The sequence below is a fragment of the Mesoplodon bidens genome, assembly GCF_964165515.1.
Source record: "Mesoplodon bidens genome assembly, chromosome: 9".
Lineage (NCBI taxonomy): Eukaryota > Metazoa > Chordata > Mammalia > Artiodactyla > Ziphiidae > Mesoplodon > Mesoplodon bidens.
In genome coordinates, this window is record NC_138166.1 from 101,471,328 (window position 1) to 101,497,443 (window position 26,116).

Genomic DNA, 26,116 nt, shown 5'->3' on the forward strand with positions numbered 1-26,116 from the left:
AGAGTCAAGGTGACCAGAAGCTCTTGTACCGAGATGTGTTATGTAACAAAGAGCTGCCACCTCTGTGAACAGGGGAACCAGGAAAGGGGACAGGTGGGAAGACCAGGCAGCTCCCATATCAACTGATGCTTGGGAATGCAGGGTTGGCATCATTTTTTTTTTTTTTTCGGCTGCGCTGCGTGGCTTGTGGGATCTTAGTTCCCTGACCAGGGATTGAACCTGTGCCCTCAGCAGTGAAAGCGCAGAGTCCTAACCACTGGACTGCCAGGGAAGTCCCAGGGTTGGCATCCTTGAGTCAAGAACACCCATAGGGCTTCCCTGGTGGCGCAGTGGTTGAGAGTCCGCCTGCCGATGCAGGGGACACGGGTTCGTGCCCGGGTCCGGGAAGATCCCACATGCCGCGGAGCGGCTGGGCCCGTGAGCCATGGCTGCTGAGCCTGCACGTCCGGAGCCTGTGCTCCGCAACGGGAGAGGCCACAACAGTGAGAGGCCGGCGTACTGCAAAAAAAAAAAGAACATCCATAAAGGGGAGCTCAGCTGTGGCCCCTCCACTGAACTCTGACTGGTACCTAGATGGAAGAGGAGGCCGCCAAGTGTCCAGTCCACATTCAGCTTGGCAGTCACTGAGGAGTTTCAGTTCCCTAAGGAGATGGGGATCTTAGTCACAGGGTAAAAAGATGCAGAGATGATCCAGAAAGGGCAGAAAGCCTCTGTGTGGTACCTGTCTGGCTGAGGACACTTCCCTGCATGGCCTGTGCCACTGGCCCCAGTTCAGAGTGTCCAGACGCAGTGCAACACACACTGGGCTGAGCACCAAGCAACCCAGACTGAAGCTGGCTCAGTTATTAAGCAGCCCTATGACTGTGGGAAAGTCTTTTCACCATCCTGAAGTTCAGTTTCTTCATTTAAAACCCAAGTGTAGGTGCTGCATGGGACCCCAGGACCTTTGCACAATCTAGGAAGGAAGTCCCAATAATGATGGAGATTCACATTTCCCATCAGCCTGGTGGGAGGAGGGACAGTGGAGCCTCCAGGGCCAAAGAATTCAGCCTAGCTCTTATCTCTGCTCTCAGACACTGCCCACAGCGGCCCCTCCCAAAGCCTCGGCCCACCAGCCGCCCCAGCCGTCTGCCCCACACACCCTGATCACAGGCCACCTTGACCTCCCTTTGCTTGCCATGGCCAACCCACCCACCCAGGGATGCGCACTCCTCGGCTGCCTGCCCTCCACGGCCCCAGCTTCCTCTGGAGGAAAAACTGACCAGCGGGAGAGGGGAGAATGTGGGTTAAAGAGAGGAAAGGGAAAGGGGGAAAGAGGACGAAAGGGAGAGGAACGGGGCGAGGAACAGGCAGGGAGAAGGGGCTCCCGTCTGCGGGGGAGACAGTTGGTCTCCACATCCCGCTTTCACGGATGCTTTCAACCTCCTCTCTTCACTAATTAGCTCCTCGGGCGCTCAGCGTGCTAAGCTCACTGTCAATCTTCAGTATCACCTCTGCCCTCTTTGGGGAGTCCTGTGGCCGTGGACGAGCCCAGAGGGAAGAGAAGAGAAGAGAAAGGAGTGAAGCCTGGCAGGTGTGAGGCTGAGCTCGGCAGCAGCCAGGTGCACGGGTGGGAGCACAGGTGGGAGCACAAGTGGACATGTAGGTGGGAGCACAGGTGAGAGCACAGGTGGACATGTAGGTGGGAGCACAGGTGGATGTACAGGTGAGAGCACAGGTGGACATGTAGGTGGGAGCACAGGTGAGAGCACAGGTGGACATATAGGTGGGAGCACAGGTGGACATGTAGGGGGGAGCACAGGTGGTGTACAGGTGAGAGCACAGGTGGGAGCACAGGTGGATGTACAGGTGGGAGCACAGGTGGGAGCACAGGTGGATGTACAGGTGGGAGGACAGGTGAGAGCACAGGTGGACATGTAGGTGGGAGCACAGGTGGATGTACAGGTGAGAGCACAGGTGGACATGTAGGTGGGAGCACAGGTGGATGTACAGGTGAGAGAACAGATGGAAGCATGGGTGGATGTGTCTTGGGCTCGCGCTGAGGGAGTTCTGCCTCAGTGGCACCTCAGGTGAGCCGTGAGAAGCTGTGAGGAAGGTGGCTTACCTTACGAGAAGGATGCTTTTCTGAGCTCTCCAGGTCTCCATCCAGGAGCGGCATGGCAAAGGAACTCAGGTCCTAGGACGGAAAGAGAGCACGTGGTCAATGACCTGGACCCTCAGGGGCCCACCTGGCCTCGTCCAGGGCCGCCCCTGGCTCTCCGTGTGGATCGCCACCCCCTCCCTGAGTCCTCGAATGTCAAGCACCAGGGAGGACCCGGAGGGCCAACAAGGTGAAAGGAGGGGTGGAGACATGCTGGCCCCCCTCGGAGATCCTGACCCGCCTCCAGCTTCCCTTCCCGTCCCCCCCAGGGAAGGAGCAGGAAGAAGAGGCCAGGACCGCAGGGCAGAAGGAAGAGAGCAAGGGAGGAAGGCAGAAAAGGGGAGGGCAAAGCCCACCTCGGCGCTCTGGGGAGACGCCGACGCGCAGGACTTCACTTCATGACGCGAATGTGGCCCAAGGAAGTGTGTCCTCCTGGAAAGATGACAGGGCCACATGGGAGGGCTGGCCGCTGGGGGCAAAGCGGTCAGAAAAGCCTGATGACATCGTGGCCCAGAGAGATGGCCTTGCGGGGAGTAGCTTGCCAAAGACTCATGGTGTCTAAAATGAAGTCATCACGTCACCCTCACCCTGCTCCCCTTTCCTCCTGTCTCTTGCCCGGTGGACACCTCCATGCCTGGGCAGGAACCGCACCTGGGCAGTCCTCCACCGGGAGAAGCTGCCTGCATCCCTAGCCTTTTGGTTTTTTTCTTTTTTATTGTGGTAAAATACATGTACACAAGCTTTACCATCTTAACCATTTTAAGTGTACAGTTCAGTGCAGTTAAGCACATTCACACTGCTGGGCAACTAACCTCCAGGGCCCTTTGCAAACTGAAACTCCATATGCATTTGACAACCACCCCCCAGCCCCCTGCCCCAGCCCCTGGCACCCCCTGCCCCCATTCTACTTTCTATCTCTATGAATGTGACAACTCTAGGGACCTCATGTAAGTGGAATCGTACAGTATTTGTCTTTCTGTGACGGGCTTATTTCACTTAGCATAATGTCCTCAGGTTCATCTGTGTTGTAGTGTGTAACAGAATTTCCTTCCTTTTAACGGCTGAATAATGTTCCATTGTATGGAGAGACCACATTTTGTTTATCTGTTCATCCATCAAGGGACACAGGGTGCTTCCACCTCTTGGCTACTGTGAATAATGCTGCTATGAACACAGGTGTTATGGATTGAACTGCATACCCCTCAAAACTCATAGGTTTGAAGTTCCCACCCCCATTACCTCAGAATATGACTGTATTTGTAGAGAGGGTCTTTGAAGAGGTAATTACGTTAAAATTAGGTCATATGGGGCTTCCCTGGTGGTGCAGTGATTGAGAGTCTGCCTGTTCATGCAGGCAACACGGGTTCGTGCCCCGGTCCGGGAAGATCCCACATGCTGGGCCCGTGAGCCTTGGCCACTGGGCCTGTGCGTCCAGAGCCTGTGCTCCGCAATGGGAGAGGCCACAACAGTGAGAGGCCCGTGTATCGCAAAAAAAAAAAAAAAAAAAAAAATGAGGTCATATGGATGGGCCCTCCAATAAGACTTCAATCCAGTAGCACTAGTGTCCTTATAAGAAGAGATTAGGAAACAGACACAGAAGGAAGACACATGAAGACACAGAGAGAAAATGGCCACCTATGAGCCAAAGAAGGAGGTCTTAGAAGAAACTCACCCTGCCGACACCTTGACCTTGGACTTCTAGCCTCTAGAATTGTGAGAAAATAAACTTCTCTTGTTTAAGCCACCCAGTCTGTGATACTTTGTTATGGCAGCCCTAGCAAACTAATACAGTGGGTGTACAAATATCTCTGAGACGCTGCCTTCATTTCTTTTGGGTATATACCCAGATGTGGAATTGCTGGATCATACAGTAATTTATTTTTAATACTTTTGAGGAACCCCCATACTTTTTCCGTAGCAGCTGCACCATTTTATATTCCCACCAATGGTACACAAGGGTGCCAATTTCTCCACATCCTCACCAATACTTGTTATTATTTTCTGTTTTATTTTAGTTTTTGTTTTTTATGGTAACCACCCTAATAGGTATGAGATGGTATCTCACTGTGGTTTTGATTTGCATTTCCCTAATGATTACAAATGTTGAGCATCTTTTCTTGTGCTTGTTGGCTATTTGTATATCTTTTCTAGAAAAATGTCTATTCAAGAAGTCCTTTGACTTTTTTTTAACCAGCTTGTTTGTTGCTGAGTTGGTAGGAGTTCTTTATATAATCTGGATATTAACCTTTTATCAGATATACGAATTGCAAGTATTTTTTTCCCATTCTGTAGGTTGCCTTTTCACTCTGTGGATTGTGTCCTGTGGTGCACAGAAGTTTTTAATTTTGATGTAGTCCAATTTATCTGTTGATATTTTTATCAATACTTTGTTGCCTGTGCTTTGGTGTCATACCCAAGAAATCATTGCCAAATCCAATGTCATGGAGCTTTTCCCCTGTTTTCTTCTAAGTTTTACAGTTTAAGCTCTTATATTTAAGTCTTTGATCCATTTTGAGTTACAGAAGTCCCCCCCTTATCAGCGGTTTTGCCTTCCAAGGTTTCAGTTACTTGAGGTCAACCAGGGTCCAAAAGTATTTAATGGAAACTTCCAGGGAATTCCCTGGTGGTCCAGTGGTTAAGACTCCATGTTCCCAATGCAGGGGGCCCGGGTTCGATCCCTGGTCAGGGAATTAAATCCCACATGCATGCCGCAACTAAGAGTCCACATGCCGCAGCTAAAAGACCCCGCATATTGCAGTGAAGATCCTGCATGCGGCAACTAAGATCTGACGCAGCCAAATAAATAAATAAATAAGGGGGAAAAAAAAAGAAAATTCCAGGGACTTCCCTGGCAGTCCAGTGGTTAAGACTCCATGCTTCCACTGCAGGGGGCACAGGTTCATTCCCCGGTTGGGGAACTAAGATCCCACATGCCTCACAGCGTGGCCAAAATAATAATAATAATAATAACATAAAATAAAAATTAAAAAAAAAGAAAATTCCAGAAGTAAACAACTCAAAATTCCAGAAATAGACAATTCATAACAGTTTTTTTTTGAATTTCGTGCCATTCTGAGTAACTTGATGAGATCTTGCACTGTCCTGCTCTGTCCCGCCTGGGAGGTGAGTCATCCCTTTGTCCAGCGTACATCCACACGGTACATGTGCCATCCCCTCGCCAGTCACTTAGTAGCCGTCTTGCTTATCCGTTCGACTGTTGCAGTACCACAGTGTTTATGCTCACATGATCCTTATTTTACTTAATAATGGCCCCAAAGTGCAAGAGGAGTGACACTGGCAATTTGGATATTCTCTTACTGAGCCTACTTCATAAATTAAACTTTATCCTAGGTATGTATGTATAGGAAAAATCATAGTATCTAAGGGTCAGTTCTTTCCATGATTTTAGGCATCCACTGGGGGTTTTGGAACATATCCCCTGTGGATAAGGGGAACTACCAAAATTTTTGTATATTGTATAATAAGGTTAGGGTCCAACTTTATTCTTCCACATGTGGATATCCAATTTTCCCAGCACCATGTATTGAAAAGACTATCTTTTCCCAGTGAATGGTCTTGGCACTTTTGCTGAAAATCATTTGGCCACATACGTATGGAAGAGTTTCTTTCTGGACTCTTTGTTCTATTTCATTGGTCTATATGTCTGTCTTTACGCCAGTACCACATTGTTTTGATGATTGTAACTTTGTAATAAGTTTTGAGATCAGGGAGTGTGAGACCTCTAACTTTGTTCTTTTTTTTTTTTCAAGATTGTTTTGGCTACTTGGGGTCCCTTGAGAGTTCATACAAAGTTTAGGATGGATTTTTCTATATCTGCAAAAAAATGCCATTGGGATTTTGATAGGGATTGCATTAAATCTGTAGATGACTGTGGGTAGTATTGCCATCTCAACATTAAGTCTCCAATCCATGTACATGGGAGGTCTCTCCATTTATCTGTGTCTTCTTTAATTTCTTTCAGCAACGTTTTGTAGTTTTCTGTGTACCTAATCTTTCTTTTAACCCCTTCCACCCTCCCAACCCCTCTGCTGTGGGGTCCAGGTCTGCACCCTCCTTTGCCCAGCTCTCTTTTGGGTTTCCTAATTGTTTTCCAAATCTTTCAGCTTAGCCTGTTTCAAGCTATCTGCAAACCTCTGCTAGAACAGTGATTCCTAAAACCGTGGCCCCATTATGCTGGCCTCTGCCCTAAAGCTCCAGGGCCTCCACCATAGCCTAGGCAATGGCTCCCACACCTAGTCCACTGGGACTTGCTGGCAATCTCTTACGTAGGCAGATTCCAGACTCAGCCTCTCTGGTGCTGGTTTATTTCAGCATCCCAGGCTGGTTGCACCTCGGGTGTTGGGTCCCACCACAGAGTCGACTGGTCTGCGGTGCAGTGCAGGCTTCACGGTGATTCAGCCGGCAGCCCAGGCGGGGAGCCACCAGCTTCCCACAGGTGATTCACAGTCAGCAGCTCTCAGCCGGGCCCTGCAGGCTCCAATACAGGCCCTGTGGATTTGCCGACCTCTGCAGCCTTATTTCTTTTTTTCTTTTTTTAAGTTTAATTTTATTTTTTTTCTGCTTTATAACAAATTTAATCAGTTACACATATACGTATGTTCCCATATCCCCTCCCTTTTGCGTCTCCCTCCCACTCTCCCTATCCCACCCCTCCAGGCGGTCACAAAGCACCGAGCTGATCTCCCTGTGCTATGCGGCTGCTTCCCACTAGCTATCTACCTTACGTTTGGTAGTGTATATATGTCCATGCCTCTCTTTCGCTTTGTCACAGCTTACCCTTCCCCCTCCGCATATCCTCAAGTCCATTCTCTAGTAGGTCTGTGTCTTTATTCCTGTCTTACCCCTATGTTCTTCAGGACATTTTTTTTTCTTAAATTCCATATATATGTGTCAGCATACAGTGTTTGTCTTTCTCTTTCTGACTTACTTCACTCTGTATGACAGACTCTAGGTCCATCCACCTCATTACAAATAGCTCAATTTCGTTTCTTTTTATGGCTGAGTAATATTCCATTGTATATATGTGCCACAGCTTCTTTACCCATTCATCCGATGATGGACACTTAGGTTGTTTCCATGTCCTGGCTATTGTAAATAGGGCTGCTATGAACATTTTGGTACATGTCTCTTTTTGAATTATGGTTTTCTCAGGGTACATGCCCAGCAGTGGGATTTGCAGCCTTATTTCTGATGCGCTCTGCACCCCGTCTCCTTCTTTCAGCAAGAGCCCAGGCAGGATCTTGATAGCTGTTTAAACCCAGCTGCGCGTCTGTGGACACTTTGCCTGGAATGCTGTCTCAGCTCCTCAGTTCAAGGTCACCCTTCGCCAACCGTACAACCCCTTCCTGGGAGAACAGACTTTGCTTCACTTGGGTCCCTGCAGGACGGAGCTGGCCGCCTCTCTGAAGCGTGGAGCCCTTTCCTCCTGCCCACTTGTCTCCAGCTCCCAGCCCCAAGATCCTGGCTCACAGGGTGAACTCCTACTGTCATGCAAAGCCCAATTCAGATACGATCCCTCAGGCAGAATTCCTTCTTCTCTTATCTGTGCTTCCACAGTACCTGAGACTACCTTTATTACAGGACTTATCGTGCTATCTTAATATCATTTATCAGTCTATTTCTCTGACTGGACTGTGAACCGGTCAAGGATGAGGGGAAAGCATTCATCTAGCTTTTCTGCGCCACATGCAGCAGGTGTGCAGAAGTGACTGAATCAACTCCTGGACAAAGCAGCCCCTGCCCCGGCAGCACGTGTAGGGGGCGCACGCCTGTGCTGATGGGCAGGAGGGGCGGCGAACGGGCAGACCCCGCGAGATTGCAGGTCACTAAGGAAGAGGAGGAACCAGGTGTGGACGCTTAGCTCCTATTTTAATGAGTACATTCCTCTGCGGTTTCAAATAATCATTACCCTCTCACTTTTGTTCAGCAGAGCAGTTTCTACACACCAAAGCCCTGTCGCACATACTCGATTATTCCTCACGGAACCATCATGCTCTAGCGACTGAGGCCCTGGCGGTTAAGTGACTCAGGACAAGGCGGTCTTGAAAGAGCCGAGACCAGGACGCGGGTCTCACTCCCATCCCAGGCTGCCTGGAGCCCTGGGCGGGCCTGCGGCTGGTCCCCTGAAGCTCGTCCCACCCAGAGCAAGACAAGGAGGGCGCCACACAAGCAACCACAGCAGCGTGCGGTGCGTTTTCCTCGGTCAAGCATCCCCACAGAGAAGTCCCTCGGCACCAGTAGTGGACTTTGCTGGAAGGCTCCCCCATCCCACATTCCACGATTCTAATCTCGGCTCTCACCTCCCCGAGCTCACCAGGAAACAGTGCGCACCGTGGAGGCTGGTGTGGGAAAATCTCCGACTGCAGCGGTGACCACGAGACTATTAGCAGGTGGAATGACTGGGACCTGGCCTCTCAGCTCGGCTGACATTCCAGAAGGCCAGGCACCGGGAGCTCACCCTGCTCACGGGGTTTCTAAAGTTTAAACGCCCACCAGAGCTTTGTGCCTCCTTCACTGCTTTGTCCACATCTGGCCATCCTGAATTCTCTCTCCCCATCGGCAGGCATTCAGACCTTCCCCGGTGCGGGGTGGCCAGTTCACTGGGCCACACTGAGCCACCAAGAGACGCTCTGTCCTCTGGGACTGTCCTCAGCTGCACACACTGTATTTTAGACCCTGACCACATGCTCCAGAGATCAATAGCAGGGTCTCTGGGGAAAGTGCATTTTCAGGATTTGGGCTGATAAAGTCGCCTGTCAGGAAAGCAACAGGACAAAAGAGAAAAGCCCCAGGTTTGAGAACATTCCCAAGATGCGAGCCAACCTTAATACCCCATCCCTGCCCCTCTTCAGCATTTCAGGCAAAAGCCAAAAGTCTAACTCAAAAAAGTAAGGTCTCAGCAGCAGAGCTGTCATTAATCTGCCATTAGAATGTCCTTAAAACTTCCATTTGTTGCCTCATTTGGTCCTCAGAGGAGCCCATACAAGTAGGAAAGGCAAGTGGTATCACCCCAGTCTATAGATGAAGATACGGAGGGTCAGAGAGGTTAAGACACTTGCCCGAGGCCAGACAACCAGACAGTAGCAAGCAGGCCCTATAACCCAGGTCCACCTGCTCCCAGCTCAGAGCTCTTCCTATTAAACCCTCCCACCGCCTTGGGATGGCTCAGCCCCAGTGACAATGAACAACCTGGGGGACTCTTCCCTGGTGGCACAGTGGTTAAGAATCCGCCTGCCAACGCAGGGGACGCGGGTTCGAGCCCTGGTCCGGGAAGATCCCACATGCCGCGGAGCACCTAAGCCTGTGTGCCACAACTACTGAGCCTGCACTCTAGAGCCCGTGAGCCACAACTACTGAGCCCACGTGCCACAACTACTGAAGCCTGTGCTCTAGAGCCCGTGCTCCACAACGAGAGAAGCCACCGCAATGAGAAGCCAGCGCACCGCAACGAAGAGTAGCCCCTGCTCACCGCAACTAGAGAAAGCCTGCGCGCAGCAACGAAGACCCAATGCAGCCAAAAAACTGAAAAAAAAAAAAAAGACTAAAAAAAGCAAGTTGGTATTGGAGGCTGTGAAGATACAGGGTTCTTCTATGCAAAGTGAGTCTCTGTGGCACAGTGAGATCACAGGGGAAGAGAACAGATGGAGGAGGGTTTGTACAGTTCCGTGATTCACTACCAAGGCAGCCTGTGATAGTCTCTTTAAGGTCTACTTCTTAATTAAAAGTAATTCACCTAATACAACATTGTAAATCAGCTGTACTTCAATAGAAAATTTTTAAGAAGTGTTTCATACTGATGCTGCAAAGGACAGAAAAGTATCAAGCATCCCACCACCAAATTCGATCATCCACATTTTGTGTAGTTTGGGGTCTTATTGATAGCTCACCCACTCCCCGGCCACTTATCCCAACATTTCTCTATACTGTTTACAACCAACTGTTGTGTGAATTCTTGAGAAATCAGGGCTGTTTTACTCCCGTCTTAGCCTTGACAGTAGGTGTGTATCGGTCAGATATAGTTCTGCGTTTTCAGCATTTCTGATGCTTTGTCTTACAAAACTCCTTTGTTGATGCAGCTGGGCTACCCCAGAAAGAGCCCTGGTGAAAGTGCACACACAGGACAAACAGAAAGGCTGCCAATGTCAGGGGCCATGGCCTGCACCTAAGGGCCAACCAGGGGTTTTAAACGTCGGGGTGGCCACAGAACATTCCTGTGCAATTTCCAGCCGTTAGACTCCTACCGAGGAGGGAACACTTTGAGGACAGTTTCATGTTCCTCCCCTGCTGAGCAGACCTGAGCCCAAAGAGCGTCCATCAGCGGTATCTGGGGCTACCTGGGTGCACACAGCTGACCCAGGGCGCTGTCTGGGCGTCGATGAGCCCGCACCCCTCGGGCACATAAGAACACGACCTGTTCACAGAGATGGAGCCGGAAGGCCGGGTTCCAGCCCAGTTCTGTGGTTTCCTATCTGGGGATCTGGGGGATCTCGGGCATGTCTGAATCCAGTTTTCCATCTGTCAGATGACGAGGTTTAACTAGATAATTTCAGAAGATGCCTGTTAGCTCAGACATTCTCTGTTCTTATCTGTGGGGCTAAACAGCAGGTGGGGTCAGGAGCGCTTTAAGGGAGCACTGCTAGGCTGAGAATAAGATGCTTCTCATCTTCTAGGATTTGTCATCAAAATAATTTTCTTCATCTCTCAAACTACCAAATACCCTCCACTGTTCTCCCAGCTCAGGGCAGAGTCTCCAGACATGGTGTGGGCTCCACCAACAGAGGGATGAGGGGGTGCCCCTTGCTTCCCTGGTGATGCTTCTTAGCTGAGCGGGTCAGGACCCAGACGCATATATCTGGCTTTCTATCTTCATGTGTGTCTCAATCTGCTTCTTAAGTACTAACCCTCTAGTTTCTCAGGTGATTTCTAAGGTCCCTCAATTTTTTTTGTTTGTTTTTTTGTTTTGCGGTACGCGGGCCTCTCACTGCTGTGGCCTCTCCCGCTGCGAAGCACAGGCTCTGGACACGCAGGCTCAGTGGCCATGGCTCACGGGCCCAGCTGCTCCGTGGCATGTGGGATCTTCCCGGACCAGGGCACGAACCCGTGTCCCCTGCATCGGCAGGTGGACTCTCAACCACTGTACCACCAGGGAAGCCCAAGGTCCCTCAATTTTAAGCACATGGATCGCTAGTACGAATGCCAGGTGCATCCCAGCGGATGCTCAGCATGATTCTGGAAAGCCGTGAGTGCTGTCCTCAGACTACGGGTACCTGGCCCCCTGCCCTGCCTGTCCCCCTGACCCCCGTCACCAACATGGGGGGCTGCTCGCACCACCTAACCTCGTCTGCACCCGAGCTGTTGGAATTGTGGCGAAGGCCTTGGTGAGGCCCTCAAATGGGACACTCAGGGGAGGCGTCTCCAGATGGACTGACTTTGCTCAATCCCTCAAAACCACCAAACGTGCAATTCTTGGTACTAATGTTGGGGGCGGTGACCACAGCCATGGTCACTTGGAGCTTTTGAGAACAGTCATGTTACATAACGACTCTCAGAAAAATAAGGAACGAACCCAGAATCACTGGCACTCAGCAACAGGGGAGGGACAGGGGACAAATTGGGGAAAAAGCCTAAACTTAACTCTCGGAGGAGTTCCAGAATTATTTACTTTCCACAGAAGACATCATGGTTTCTGACTGCACTCTGAGAGGCTTCCTGATATAAAAGAGAAAAGAAAACCACTATTTTTCCCTCCTGCGGCCACCCTCCCACCTCCCCTAACCTGGGGGTCCCAGGATTGATTCACATAGCTGTTTGGGGGCTCCCTTGCTGCCCTGGCCAACGACCCTGGGTCTTTGTGCCCATGTGATGCCTATTGACCAACAGCAGGAGGGCAAGTGCTTTGGCCCCGCAGTGGGCAGGACTTTCTCCCAAGAAAGAAGCCCTGGGCCATGCAAAAGGCAGAAATCTGGCAGCCTGACCCTCCTGGGTGTTAAGGGAGTATCCTGCCCCACTGCTGTCCCCAATTCCTCACCCAGTGGCCTCTCCAGCTCCACAGCAGCACCAGACAGTAAACTCTTTTCTCAACAACAAGTAGCTTCAGAAGCCCTAGACCAGAGTGGTCAAGAGACCACATTCTCCCCTCAGCTCTCCCCTAACTCTGGCATGGAGCAAAGCATTTTAGTCTCCAAGGGCCTCAGTTTTTCAATCTGTAAAATGAGGCTATCGTGCCTTCTGTATCACAGGGCAATGTTGTGAAGACCAGATAGGATGATACAAAAGAAGGTCCTTCCCGAAACTACAATGAGGTATCACCTCACTCTGGTCAGAATGGCCATCAACAAAATGGCAAAAAATTATAAATGCTGGAGAGGGTGTGGAGAAAAGGGAACCCTCCTACACTGTTGGTGGGAATGCAAGTTGGTGTAGCCACTATGGAGAACAGTATGGAGGTTCCTTAAAAAACTAAAAATAGAACTACCATATGACCCAGCAATCCCACTCCTGGACATACATCTGGAAAAGATGGAAATTCTAATTTGAAAAGATACATGCACCCTTATGTTCATAGCAGCACTATTTACAACAGCCAAGACATGGAAGCAACCTAAATGTCCATCAACAGAGGAATAAGAAGATGTGGTATATATATGCACTGGAATATTAGTCAGCCATAAAAAAGAATGAAATAATGCCATTTGCAGCTACATGGTTGGACCTAGAGATTATCATACTAAGTGGAGTAAATCAAAGACAGATATCATATGATATCACTTATATGTGGAATCTAAAAAATGATACAAATGAACTTATTTACAAAACAGAAACAGACTCACAAACATAGAAAACAAACTTATGGTTACCAAAGGGGGAAGCAGGGGAGGGATAAATTAGGAGTTTGGAATTAATAGATACACACTACTATATGTAAACTAGATAAACAAGGACCTACTCTATAGCACAGGGAACTATATTCAGTGTCTTGTAATAACCTATAATGGAAAAGAATCTGAAAAAGAATATATATATATATCTGAATCAATTTGCTACACACCTGAAACACTGTAAATCAACCATACTTCAATTTTTTAAAAAGGTTAAAGAAAAAGACGGCCCTTCCCATAGTGTGAGCTCTCACACGGAACTGGGTTGCATCAGGACCACTGGCCAAGACGCACTCCGGCCTCACCAATCAAGGCCACGGAGAGGCCAAGGGCGTCACCCGGGGCAACCACCGACCTGGGAAGCCAGGGCAGTCTCTCACGCTCCACCTGGGTCTGAAATCAGGTGAGGAGCTTCTGCAAAGACGCTAGCTGCCCCTCCTATAATTAGAGAGCCGTCTTTATCCCTTTCCCAAGCAGAAGACAGGCTGGTTAATAACCGGAGCCTGGCAATGCTGAAGCGGGGTTACACAGTGCAGGCTGCTCCCAGAGGCTCTCTTCCTGATGGAAGGCCATGGGGCCAGGCCCTGCCTTGTGGGCAGCCTTTGCTTGACCAGAGGTAAATGGAACCTTGGAAGGACCTGTGGCCTCCTGGCTCTACAGCCAAGGATGCTGTGCAGAGGGGAACAGGGACTTGGGCTGTGGGACGCCTGGGGACCCCGATCCACAGTCCCAGGGCCCTCCCTCCACACCTCCCCAGCTCAGGCCCCCAAAGTGACCTCTTAAAGGCAAATGTTCCCAGGCAAGGTTGAGTCCAGCCTCTGCTAACCACTAAGGACTAGGCCCCAGCCTCTTGTCTTCGTCCAGCCCGAGCTCCTCCCGGCTAGAGGCAGTGGGAGGGGCAGGCTGGGTGGAGGACGCAGGGGGTCTGGGCCAGCTCACGGTCAGCAGGGAAGGAGGCAAGTGCCTTGGGGGGCCCAGGAGACACAGGAGGAGCTGAGCTGCCTGGCCTGCTGCAGCCCTCCAGAGCCCATCACAGGCATCTTTCACGCTCTTGTCAGCAAATATGGCCGGGGTTGCAGGTGCTGCCGCAATCCAGAACAATCCCAGTCTCCACAGGTGGTGTTTTAGGCCAAGCCAGGTGATGGGAGGAGAGTGGTGTTATAGAGGAGAGAGCTTTGGGCTCTGATGACCAAGCGCCATCCCAGAGCCTGTGATTATTAATTTCATGTGACAACTTGGCCAGACCACAGCACCCAGTGGTTTAATCAGCACTAAGCTAGATGCTGTTGTGAAAGTATTTGTAGGTGAGGTTCGCATCTATAATCTGCAGAGTTTAAGTAAAGGAGATCAACCTCCACGATGTGGCTGGCCTTCATCCAGTCAGCTGAAGGCCTTAGAGCAAAAACTGAGATTTCTGAAAGAAGAAGAAATTCTGCCTCAAGATCTTAGCATCAACTCCTGCCTGAGTTTCCACCTGCTGGCCTGCCCTGTGGATTCAGGATTTGCCAGTTCCCACCAACACGAGCCAATTCCTTAAAACAAATCCCTTGATATGTAATATTTATTATCTTAATACTATAATTATATTTATGATATAAATAACATATCAGTTAATATCCTACTGTGATATATAATATATAATAAGCTAATATAATATATGTAATATATGTAATATATACAACTGTTACTATTAGTTAATATTTATATTAAGTATACATTGTATATACTTAATATATTAATACATGATAAATATATATTAAGGATATATATATGTGTGTATATTAAGGACATACATGCAGCATGTGTATATGCGTATACAGGTATGTGTATCTCTCACTCCTCTTGATTCTGTCTCTGGAGCCCTGACTGATACAGAAACCGAGACCCCTCCCCCCACCACCCTCGAGCTGGTGCTGACCTTGGGCGAGTCTGGCCGCAGGAAGGTGGCAGTTTGGAGACGGTCAGCTACCCCTGGGGAGGGGAGTGGGGCCCACTCGGTCAGCAGGGGGTCTCTGTACACACAGAGCCCTGACTTTGTCAAGGACCTCGAAATCCCCAAGGGAGATAGATGGATGAGAGGAAAAGACGGGTGTGAAAGGTCTTCGCTCCTGCAGGTTCAGTAAAAAAACAGGAAACAGCCCAAATAGTCCTATTTTTTACTGGCATGGAAGATTTACAATGTGTAAAGGAGAACAGCAGGTTGGAAAAGTCCCCAAATCCCATTCTAGCGTCATCTGTGGAATGATGAGAAGTGTTCTCGCGTCGCTTGCTGGGTAAGTGGTGTGAGTTTCCACCAGGCGTGTGATGCTGCTGTGTGGTACCCACCTGCCGTCTCGCTCCACCCACCACAGTCAGCTGACAGCAGGGAGACGCTTCTTCACCCAGGGACGCGCTCCTCCACACTGCCAGACACACGGGCAGGACTCAAACGGGAGTCTTTCCCCACACAAAACTGACACCGGAAAAGGTGCCAAGAAGCTCATTCACACTGAGACATAAATGCCAGATGACAGCCTAGGGTACAGGAAACACCAAGACCTCATGATCAGAGAAGGATGTTCTAATGGGATCTCTCGGGCCACTTGGCCCATCTGAAAGCAAGGACAAACAGAAGTGGCTGTCTGTCAGAGGACAGCCAGCCCTTAATTTCTAGGGCTGTTTTCAACTCTGACATTTCACGATTTTACTAAGACAAACCTTAAGAGAGGGTCTGCAAAGACCAGCGCTGGGTTTCTGGGGAGGGTTATTTACCCGCAAGTAAAATACCAAACCACCAACTGAGACTGTGGCAGCCTTGGTGTTGAACCCTCTGTGGGTGCCATCCACTGCCCGGCCAGTGAGGTGACTCTGCTAGCCATCGGGCCTCCCACATGTTAAGTCCTCTCCATGAAGGAAAAAAGCGACCACGAGGGAAAGTGGAGACGCTGCTAGGTGTGTCCCACAGACCCAAATGGCCCCCGACAGCTGCCTCTCCACCCGCCTGCCTAGCGCCCCACGGGCAGCGGGAGCACCACAGGGGGAAAATCACATGGTTTGGGTCTGGGCTTCAAGACGAACCGCAGGACAGAAAACTTGAATGAGAATGAAACTGAGCACCCGGGGAACGTGTTTATAAGGTCACAGCACTGCTGACAACTCCGAGACATACCCTCCTCCATGCAGGGGGCTCTTATGCAAGACTCAGGGCTTAGAGACCTACTTTCTGCTCTCAACCACCTACCCAATGTGGCTCTGGGATTTGGCCCAGGAGCCAAAGTCCACAGAGTTTTCAGCTCAGAATCTGGAGAACACCCAGTGTCCATATTTATAAAACTGTTTATCGAAAGATTCTTCCTAAACATTTCTGCAGGTGCCCAAAGATTCTTCCATTCCTACCTGTGTGTCACCACCTGCTCCGTGACCACATGCTACAGATCGAAAAGTACAAGGAGTTCAGGGGAAGCAGCAAACACCAGGGACTTGAATAGAATGCAAGGGCTTCTGCACTAAGTAAGCATAACGAAGAAGGTGCTTTTATTTATTCGCTCCAACGTCCATCCCAGGCTGAACTGGCTGCTCCAGAAGCATTTAGCCACAGTTTCCTAACTTATAGCGCCATCCCATCAGTGGATCATGAAATCGATTTAGTGGATTATACAACCACCAAAATATAAATTAGAATAAAATAAGGATTCATCTCATTGTTTCCTAAAATTGTTTCAATTATTCACACATAGACATGAATAAAATATACATGTTACTGCGTTGTGGACAAAAAAGTCTGAACAACTGTGCACTGCATGAGCTTTGAAGCAGTGCGGGTAGATTTCAGAGGGAAGCCAACACACCCTGTCCTTCTAGATGTCACGAGAGTGAACAGGGATGAGCATCATCTTGTTTCCTCTGTCCTGGCTGAAGCCCTCTGACCTCTCTTTGTACTTTGTGCCCAGAAATACGCACACATAATGGAGACAGAGAATCACATCTCGTCACTGTCATGGATGGGAGGTAGGCAATTCCTTACCTTCCCCCGACCCCCCCCTTTTATTTTTGGCCGCGCTGCACGGCTTGCGGGATCCTGGTTCCCCAACCAGGGATGGAACTTTTTTTTTTTTTGGCCACGCCCTTGGCAGTGAAAGTGCAGAGTCCTAACCAATGGACCGCCAGGGAATTCCTACCTCCCCTTTCATCCAGCTACATCCATCCCTCCCCTGGCCCTCTGAGCAGTGGGCACTGCTGCTCTGACCCACCGTGGATCCTGCCAACCCCAGCAGTCCCAGGCCACCCCAGACCCAGAACAGCAGTTACAGCCCTGGGGGCAACCACCTACCGAGACCCCTCCAGAGTGGTATCTGTCAGCACCTGTGCCCCCCTGGTCTGGGCCTACTGCAGACCCCCTGGTCTCCTGACACCTAAACCAGGGAAATAACGCAGTCACAGGGTGTCGCCGTTGGAAAATGTCAGAAATCTTCCAAATTGATCCCCTTCCATTACAGGTGGGGTAATAGGTTTCCAGAGAGATCTGAGTGAGTTGCTCAAAGCCCCATGGCAGAGTCATGACCAAGCCAGAACCAAATCTTGGTCTTGCAACTTCTAGCCAAGTTCTCTATCACACCGTGCTCTCTCTAGCTGACTTTGACCTTCTAGCTTACGTTTCCATTACATAAGACGATAACAACTGTCCTGCAGAGTCACGGTACAGACGGAGCCCCTAGCACGGGCCTGGCTGCCCTGCGCACCCAGGTGTCAGTTGTAATTATTATACAAGGTCGGCCGTCCTCTGATTTCAGTTCTCTTGGTATCTTTGCGTCCAGCGACAAAGCTCTTGTTCCAAGGTGCCCTTTGTCATCCACTGGCCTTGTGTGAATGTGTTACTTCCTGGGATTGCTCCACGCTTGTGGTCATGGCCATTAGGGTGAGCAGCTGCTCCGGGGACTTTCGGGAGGGAGCCACAAAAGCCTCAGTGCCCTCCATCTGATGGAAGGCTGGAGGGCACACTGCATAGAAGGGCTCCAGGTGCTGTGCGTCAAAGCCTAACGCAGCAGGTACGTGGAGGCCAGCGGCTCCAGGAGATGGTGTCTGCCCACTTCCCCTGCCTTCCAGGGCAGGACCTGTCCAGGGCCCCTCGGGCACACGCCAGGCACACGCAGGGCACATGTCGGGCGGCTCCTCGTGGGAACTCAGAGTTCTCGGGTAGAACAGGGGGCACTGGGGGCACACGGCAGCCTCCCTCAGAGCCCAGTGGCCACTGAGGGTTCCAGGCACCCCACCTTGGGCCAGAGTCCCCCACAGGGCAGGTTAACGATGGCACTCAAAACAGGCAGGTGGCTAGCCTCTTTGCAAAATTTATTTTTTGGTCCTTTTTACTAACTTAGCTCCCACTGTTAAAAAAGAAGCTGAATTGAACCCATGCCCTTTCTGAGGCCTGGATACAGACTTCTATTCCAACCAGCTGTGCTGATTGGAAACTCATATCCCGTCTCTGGTCCTCGGTTTCCTCACCTGAGATAGGAGGTATTTGAGTCTGAATCCTGGAGCTCCTCCAGAGGCCTTCCAGCCCCCAAATTCTATTCTAGGCCATCCCTCCTCCGGGCACCGAGACGGCAGACTCCCTTCCACATGCCGGGTTGAGCCCCAAGGCCGTGATGGGTCACACCGCCCCTGGTGGGCGCACCCTGGGGTCAGGCCCAGAGGCGGCAGGACAAACACCTGTAAGTAGCTGCCAGGGGAGGGGGGAGGGATGAACAGGCAAAGCACTGGGAAGTTTTAGGGCAGTGAAACTACTCTGATACTGTAATGGTGCATACACGTCACTATACATTTGTCAAAACCCATAAAAGGTACAAAGCCAAGAATGAGGCCGATATAAACTCTGACTTTCAGTTAATAATAGTGTATTAATAAAGGTTCGTTTGTTGTAACAAATGCACCGCTAACAATAGGGGATGCTGGAGGGGAGGGGAAGGGGGTACCAGGGAGCTCTCTGTACTTTCTGCTCAACTGTTCTGTAAATCTAAAACTTCTCAAAAAAAAAGTCTATTAATTAAAAAAAAAGTAATAGCAGCAAAGAGGCAGGGATGGCCTCAGTTCTGTCAGACAACCGATCACCCACCACTCTGGGCCTTGATCACCCACCTCCTGTCATTTCTACAGCAGACAGCAGGGAGCCTGCAGTCGAGCTGAGGGGCTGCCCCCAGAGGCCTGTGGTCGTCAGTCCGTGGGGGGACAGGAGCTGGAGTGGTCACTAGGTCCTGCATCCATGGCTCTGGGTCCTTCCAGAATGCAGGGGAGCAGGTGTATTGCACACGCCCAGACTCAGGGTCCTGAGGCCGCGGGGATCTCGGGCAGAGAAGATAAACCTGGAGATGGAGCAGCTGGCTGGGGTCAGGCAGCAGCAGGGCCGGGAGGAAGGTCTGCAAACCCACGTCCCCTCCCGCAGGCCAAGCCGTCCAGTGTAGACTCCGGGGCGAGGGCTCTGGCCTTCACACTCCAGATGGAAGCAGGTGGCAGCCGGAATCACCGGGCAGCCTCAGGATGTCTGGAGGGCGGGGGACACAAATCCCAGGGCCCGACTGGAGACGCCATGGGCACAGAGTAACTAGTGCCTCCCAGTCGGGGACTCAAGGCCACAGACCACGGCGCTAACGACTCCAAACAAGGAGTTTGCCGGGGTTTTTGTTTTTGTTTTTGAGGCCAACAAACCCATTCTATTCAAGAGGCCGGCTCGTTATATAAGGAGAGGAGGGAAGAGAAATGCTGGGTGTGAGGCCAAAGTCACCATAAGCGCAGAAACTTCTAGATAAGCTGCCACCACAGCAGGGAGTCAGGTACACAGCACAGGGATTGTTTGTAGCTTTGCTTTTTCAAGGAAGGGGAAAAACAGCCTACTTCTCACATTCTAGGGATTGGGGTAAAAGCCATCAGCTCTCAGGAAGACCTGGTCCCTGGAGTGTTCTCTTGTGTACCTTGTGTCCCGAGGCCACCTGGGTCTCCCTTCGGGGTGGGTTCGGGCTCGAAACACCTCCCTGTGTGACTCCCCACCATTTCTCATCTAGTCCCTGCTGGATGGTTTGGGATCTTTATTTCTCACTGAAAAAAGCACGGAAGATTCTGGGTCAGGTCCTGTGGGGATGATCCTAAGCCAGAAGACCCCTTGGGATTGTCTGTCCCCTGGCATTACCAGCCCTTTCGTTTTCACTCTTGGTCACTTGGTCCTGGAAGCCTCTGGGACACATATCTCTGCTGTTGGTGCCTACAAGGTCTTGGGGACACCCCTTCTTACTTGCAAAACACGGGGCTCCACGTCCCAGGTCCTTGTGTCCAAAGCGAGTGGACTCTGACCTTCCAGGACCACTATGGGGAGCCGACATTTCCCAAAGATCTATTCTAAACTGATCTAGGAGACCAGTGCATCCCCGGGGAGATCCATGAAGAAGAAAGGGAAATCCCACAGGCGGAAGGGAAACCAGAGCTGCCAGGCGGGATTCCAGAGGCTCCGCGTGGTCCCCTCTAGTTTGCACGCGGCCCCATTTTCATGGTTCAGAGGACACAGTTAGAAGATCACGTGGCCTGGTCCTCTGTTGCCTGTGTGCCTAGCCCAGGGAACGGAGCAGCACTGAGCAGAGACCCTGTTGGCGGAAACCTCCTGTGGTCCCTCCTGCCTGTGGGAGAAGGTGCGGCTCTCCTCGCCTGGGGTCCAGGGCACCCAGGACACAGCCTGGCCTTACGTCTGCTTCCTCCTGGTTCTTCTGCTGCCTGCACGCGGCCTGGGACACCCGTATCCCTCCCCACCTCCAGACCGGGGCTCACGACCCCCCACAAGTTCAAGGTTATTATACACAAACCATCTTCAAGGTAGCAGTCAGGAAGCCAGCACTACTTTACTGCAGCAATTTGCAATTTAAAATACTTTGATGGACTTCCCTGGTGGTGCAGTGGTTAAGAATCCGCCTGCCAATGCAGGAGACACGGGTTCGAGCCCTGGTCCGGGAAGATCCCACATGCCACAGAGCAACGAAGCCCGTGCGCCACAACTACTGAGCCTGCGCTCTAGGGCCCGTGAGCCACAACTACTAAAGCCCGTGCACCTAGAGCCCGTGCTCTGCAACAAGAGAAGCCACCGCAGTCAGAAGCCCGCGCACCGCAACAGAGTAGCCCCCGCTCACCGCAACTAGAGAAAGCCCGCGCTCAGCAACGAAGACCCAACGCAGCCAAAAATAAATAAATTAAATAAATAAGTAAATGTATTAAAAAATAACATATGTTGCTGCAATATAACTGTAAGCCAGTGGCTCTCACAATGGAGCTTTCAAGGGTCCAGTGTCAAGGCCAGCAGGTCGGCTTGCCTCCTCCACCCTGGGGTTTGAGAGGCGCTGGCCAGCGCCACGCTGTCCGGCTGGGACTGACCCCTCCTCTTTGCCCACTCATGTCCTCCTCATCCTTCAGAGCTAAGGCGGGTCTCGTGGAATCACGACGCCTCTGCTGTCAAGCCCGCTGGAGACGACGTCTCACCCCACTGCACTTAAAATCAACCCGCTCAAGCACTGTCCACTTGCTGTTTATGCACAAACTTTCTGTCAAGGTTGTGAGCACTCCGAGGGCAACAGCTATGTCATCCGACTAATTTTTTGTGTGCGGATGGAAAAATAAACTCATAGGATTTGAAAGTCAAAACAAAGGGATGCACAATTGAAAAGCTGGGCTCTTCCACCCTTGTCCCCATCTGTGCCACGCCCCCCCCAAAGGGACCACTTTTAGCTGCACATCCAGTTGGGGTTTCTTTATGTGAGTGCATACATCAAGTATGTCCCCCCTTTCTAATACAAAGGGCTTCCTGTTATATATTCTGCCCCATACCTTGTTTATCACTGTGTATGTCCAGGAGATGTTTCAAAGTCGGCACATAGGGTTTTCTGGTATCTGCGGTGTGTTCTTCTGCACAGAACACAATAGCTTCACCACCCCCAGTCTACGTCGCAGGCTGCGGCAGTGAAAACTCTGTATGTTCTTCATGTTTCTAGGATCGTGTGATCGCTGCTCAAAGGGCAACGCGGTCATGACTTCTGACAGACATTGCCACCTGCTCTCCTTAGGACTAGGTCATTTTGCTGTGGTGTAGGACAGCATCTGTTTATGCCACAGCCTCACCAATAGACAACGCTGTCAGACCACCGAACTTTGGCCGGATCGGTGAGAAATGGCATCCGTGTCACCTACGTTTGTGTCTATTCTATTTAATTTTTGATGTAACCTGGAAGCACAGAATAACTACTTGAGTGAGCTAGACTTCTGAGTTCGGTGATAAGAAGTTTATCCCTGGCTCTCCTGGACTCTTCCCTGGGGAAAAAAAGCTGCCGTGTTAAAAATTCCACTGCCCTGAGACCACCATGCTATGGTGAAGCTCAAGCTAGCCACGTGGTGAAGCAGCATGGAGAAAGCGATGTGAAACCAACCCAGGAACCAGACAGGAGCGTGAAGAAACCTTGAGAACTCCAGCCCCAGGGGCCACTGGATTGAAAATGTATGAGGAACCCCAAAGGAGAACTGCTGGACTGAGCCAGGCAGCCCCTAGAACAGTGATGATCCCAAACCGCATCCTTAAGATTTGGGGTGGTTTGTGATATAGCAACAGATGATCAGAAAACTATGTAATCTTGTGAAATTTAATCTCTCTGTGCCTCAGTTTCCTAATCTACAAAATGGGAGTCATAGGAGTTCCTGTGAAATTATGAGTTAACATATAAATATGTAAACACAGAATACACCTGAACTAACATATAAAGAGATTATAATAATACATGACAATTACTTGGAAAATGTTAGCTATTACTTTAAAATAAATGACTCATTTTTATGGGTAAGATGCCAGTATTTAGGGGCAAAATATTATTATTGAGCCCAGTGAGTAGACCATAGCATCTTGTGTCTCAGAGCTTTGATCTGGGGAAAGAGCTAGATTCAACGGCACCCTGATAGCTACAAGATCGGTCCCAAACTTACAGGAGAAAGGGCAGTTCAGCCAGGCAAAGTGAAGGGACTCTGAGCCCTTGGTGATGAATTAGGGACACAGAAAGTCCCTGTAAACGGAGAAAGCCTTTGGGGGTATTCTCCAGGTATGCCCCTAAATTGCTCAAGTGCTGACTTCCTCATTTACTACCAAAAAAAAAAAAATCCAAAAACCAAAGAAGGTGAGGGCGATGTACGTCAGTGATTTCTGGTCTAGGATGGGAGATCATAAAAAATGGCAACGGATGCTCCTGCAGCATCTCTAGTCTTTTGAAAAGTGGAAAGGGAACTGCACACTTGCCCGTGACAGCACATGCAATGAGGAGAGTGAGTCTCTGCTTTTAGCTGGCATTTCATCAACTCTGGTGACACTGATTATCTAATGCTGATCGGAAGGCTGGGATCAGGAATGACTGAATGCAGAAATTATTTATTAACGAATGCTTGTTAGACAATCTTTCAGAACCGAGGGTGAATGGGAGGAACCAATGGGGATTTTAAAAAATATGTTAGAACCACTGATGTATTTATCCTTTTAAACATCTGTTAAGTAGCCCCTGTGTGTCTGGGGTGGTGCTGGAAGACATTCATAGGGAAGACACAGAGCCACCCTCAGTCTCAAGATGGGGATGGGTAGGGGACAGGTTGCAGAGGGACCAGAAGGACCTTTTGTGGGTGATGGAAATGTTCCGTTATCACCATTGGGCTAGTGGTCACGTGACTGCAAAATGATTACAACCCACCTAACTGTATACTTAAAACTGGCGAATTTTATTGTAGGTAGACTATGTGTCAGTAAAGCTGACCAAAAAGTGACTGGTCAACCACCACCCATCCCTATACCATCGGGGAGAGAAAACAAAACAAGCAATCAACAGAATCCAGGGAAGATGTCCATGTTACTAATTCTGGAATACTGAATATGCTTTTTCAAGCAGTGGGAGTAGAATTTCCAGGAAGCAGCTGTGCTGTGTGTTACAGACCAGTTATATACTTTATTTTCTGGCAAAAATTCTCTAGTTTCAATTGCCCTCCTGGTGCCAAAGCACCTTGTTACACACATCAGATAGGGCACAGCGGTCTTCTTCCCTTACCGGGGATCTGAAAGGCCAGTGTTTCACTTTCCAGAACCCAGTTTAGACGCACAGTAGCTACAGGTCCAGGAGGAAAGATCTGTTGGACACCAAGACCCCAATTTCTCCCAAAGGTAAATCCCCAAATATGAGATGTCCCAAACCTACAAAGGTGCTTACATTTCCTATCCCAAGACCCCTTATTTGGGTCAAGGCAGTATTTAAATAACCAGGAGAGATAACTCATTAAACTAACCATTTCTTTGAGTTGGAAGGTTATTGGATTAGCTAATCTCAGAAGAGGACTCTGAAGGCCTAAGAGAGAAAACTGGATGGTGTGGAGACAGACAGAAAAAGTGCTTGGGTGAGGCCAGTTTGGGGAGCCCTGGAGGGGTCCCTAGGAGTGGGGAAGGGGATGCCCAAGGACACTCCGGGGCTGAGGCCATGATTCCCCATCCCCTCTCTATAAACTACACTTTTCCCTCCTGCCACGTAGGAAGCGCAGGGATCACGGAGCACCAAGAACATGTGGATACTTAAATGTGATGAGGAACAGTGCCCACAGCCAGCTTATCTCAACCTGACATCTTTACTTACTGGATTCCAGATTTTGTCAGAGTGGCGGTTGCTAAGATCCTAAAGTACCTCCAGTGTCAGAGCCTGGGTGATGTCAGGTTGGCTTCATTGTTAAGTGCATGTTACCGGACTCCAGTGTTTTGACAGTTAGGATTCCAGATGAGGCATGGCTGGCGTCTCTCAGTCAGGACCCTGGATTAACCAGAGTCCCTAGGCATTTGAGATTATTGAAAAATATCCTTTGAATTTTTTTTGGGCAATTGCACAATGAGTTCCTCATCTTTCTCCATGAGTGAAATTAGAAAAACTGATTTGGGGAGAGAAACTGCTAGACTCGGTGCCAGGTTGGACCTTGGGCAAGGTCTAGAATCTTCTTTTTAGATAAATGAGCAGGAGGGGAAAAGGTTGATTCCAACTCATGCACAGAGATTCCTCTCCTGCAAAGGGCACAGAAGATGCTGCCGGGAACCTCCATTCGGTGGGTGCAGTGGGACCCCAGCCCCCAGGAGATCCTGGTGCAGGTCGGGGGGCAGGCTTAGAGAAACACTTGGGACTCTGGCTGAAGTCTTTTCTCCTCCCTTAGGAGACAGTGGGGGAATGGTTCCCATCTAGCCAGAAGGGGTTTGGAAGGGAACAGGGGCTGAAATGAGGAGGAGAAACAGACCAAGGCAGCAGCTGGGGCCCCCTCCTCTCCCAGGCCCCCTCCGAGCCTCTCCCGGGGGCGGAGCTGGCCAGCCCCCAAGCACCAGGCCCAGTGCCCCCTGTGCAGGCAGCCAGCCTGGAAGAGGTGTGAGTCCTCCGGGGAGAGCCGCCAGGTGGCCGCTAGTGAGATCTCGAGGGGCGGGCGAGGCTGGGAGGGGCATCCTGACCCTACCCCAGGGGATGGAAGCAAGGGGTTCTCGGCCCCAAGCAAGGCACTCCGAGCCCCCCACCCCGACTCTACCCCAGGCCAGACTTGAGCGTGTCCCCCCCCCGCCTGGGACCCTCCTTCTTCCCCAGTGCTCCCTGCCTGATCTGTGTTGGAAGGCCAACTGGAAAGCGATTTCAAGGCTCTGTGATTTGAGCAGATTGAGTGTGGGATGACTCAGAGTGAATGGGTGGCGACAGATGCCTGCAGCAAGCTCCAAGCCAGGCCTGGCCCTTCTGGGTAAATGCCTGGCTTGGGACTTGGCTTAACGTGAAGGGCAAATCCCACCAGGGGCCGGGGGGCTCCGGGAATCTGAGCAGAAAATCGGTTCAAAACGGATGAATCCTCAGCCCTGTCCAGCCCCTTCCCACCCGCACCCACCCCCCAAATCCAGAGTCAGCCTGGCCTCGCTCAGAAGGAGTGGCTGCTGCCCTGACCCTCTGTTGGAGGTCTCTCCCCGGCACCTGGGTGCTGGAAGTTTCCCTTCCACCTCTGCCTTCCTGGCCTTAAAAGCATATCAGTCCTGCTCTCTGATGAA

The 26,116-nt window shown here is 50.5% G+C and overlaps 1 protein-coding gene across 2 annotated transcripts in view; it reads right to left on the reverse strand.

Annotated features, from left to right (window-relative positions):
* The window catches only part of PRKAG2 (protein kinase AMP-activated non-catalytic subunit gamma 2), a 277,950-nt gene that overhangs the window by 206,345 nt on the left and 45,489 nt on the right, over window positions 1-26,116 (reverse strand). For both annotated transcript variants that reach the window (XM_081243576.1, XM_081243575.1), the window contains exon 2: window positions 2,105-2,176. In XM_081243576.1, the coding sequence (XP_081099702.1) occupies window positions 2,105-2,176 (72 nt within the window). The remainder of the gene's footprint in view (window positions 1-2,104; window positions 2,177-26,116) is intronic.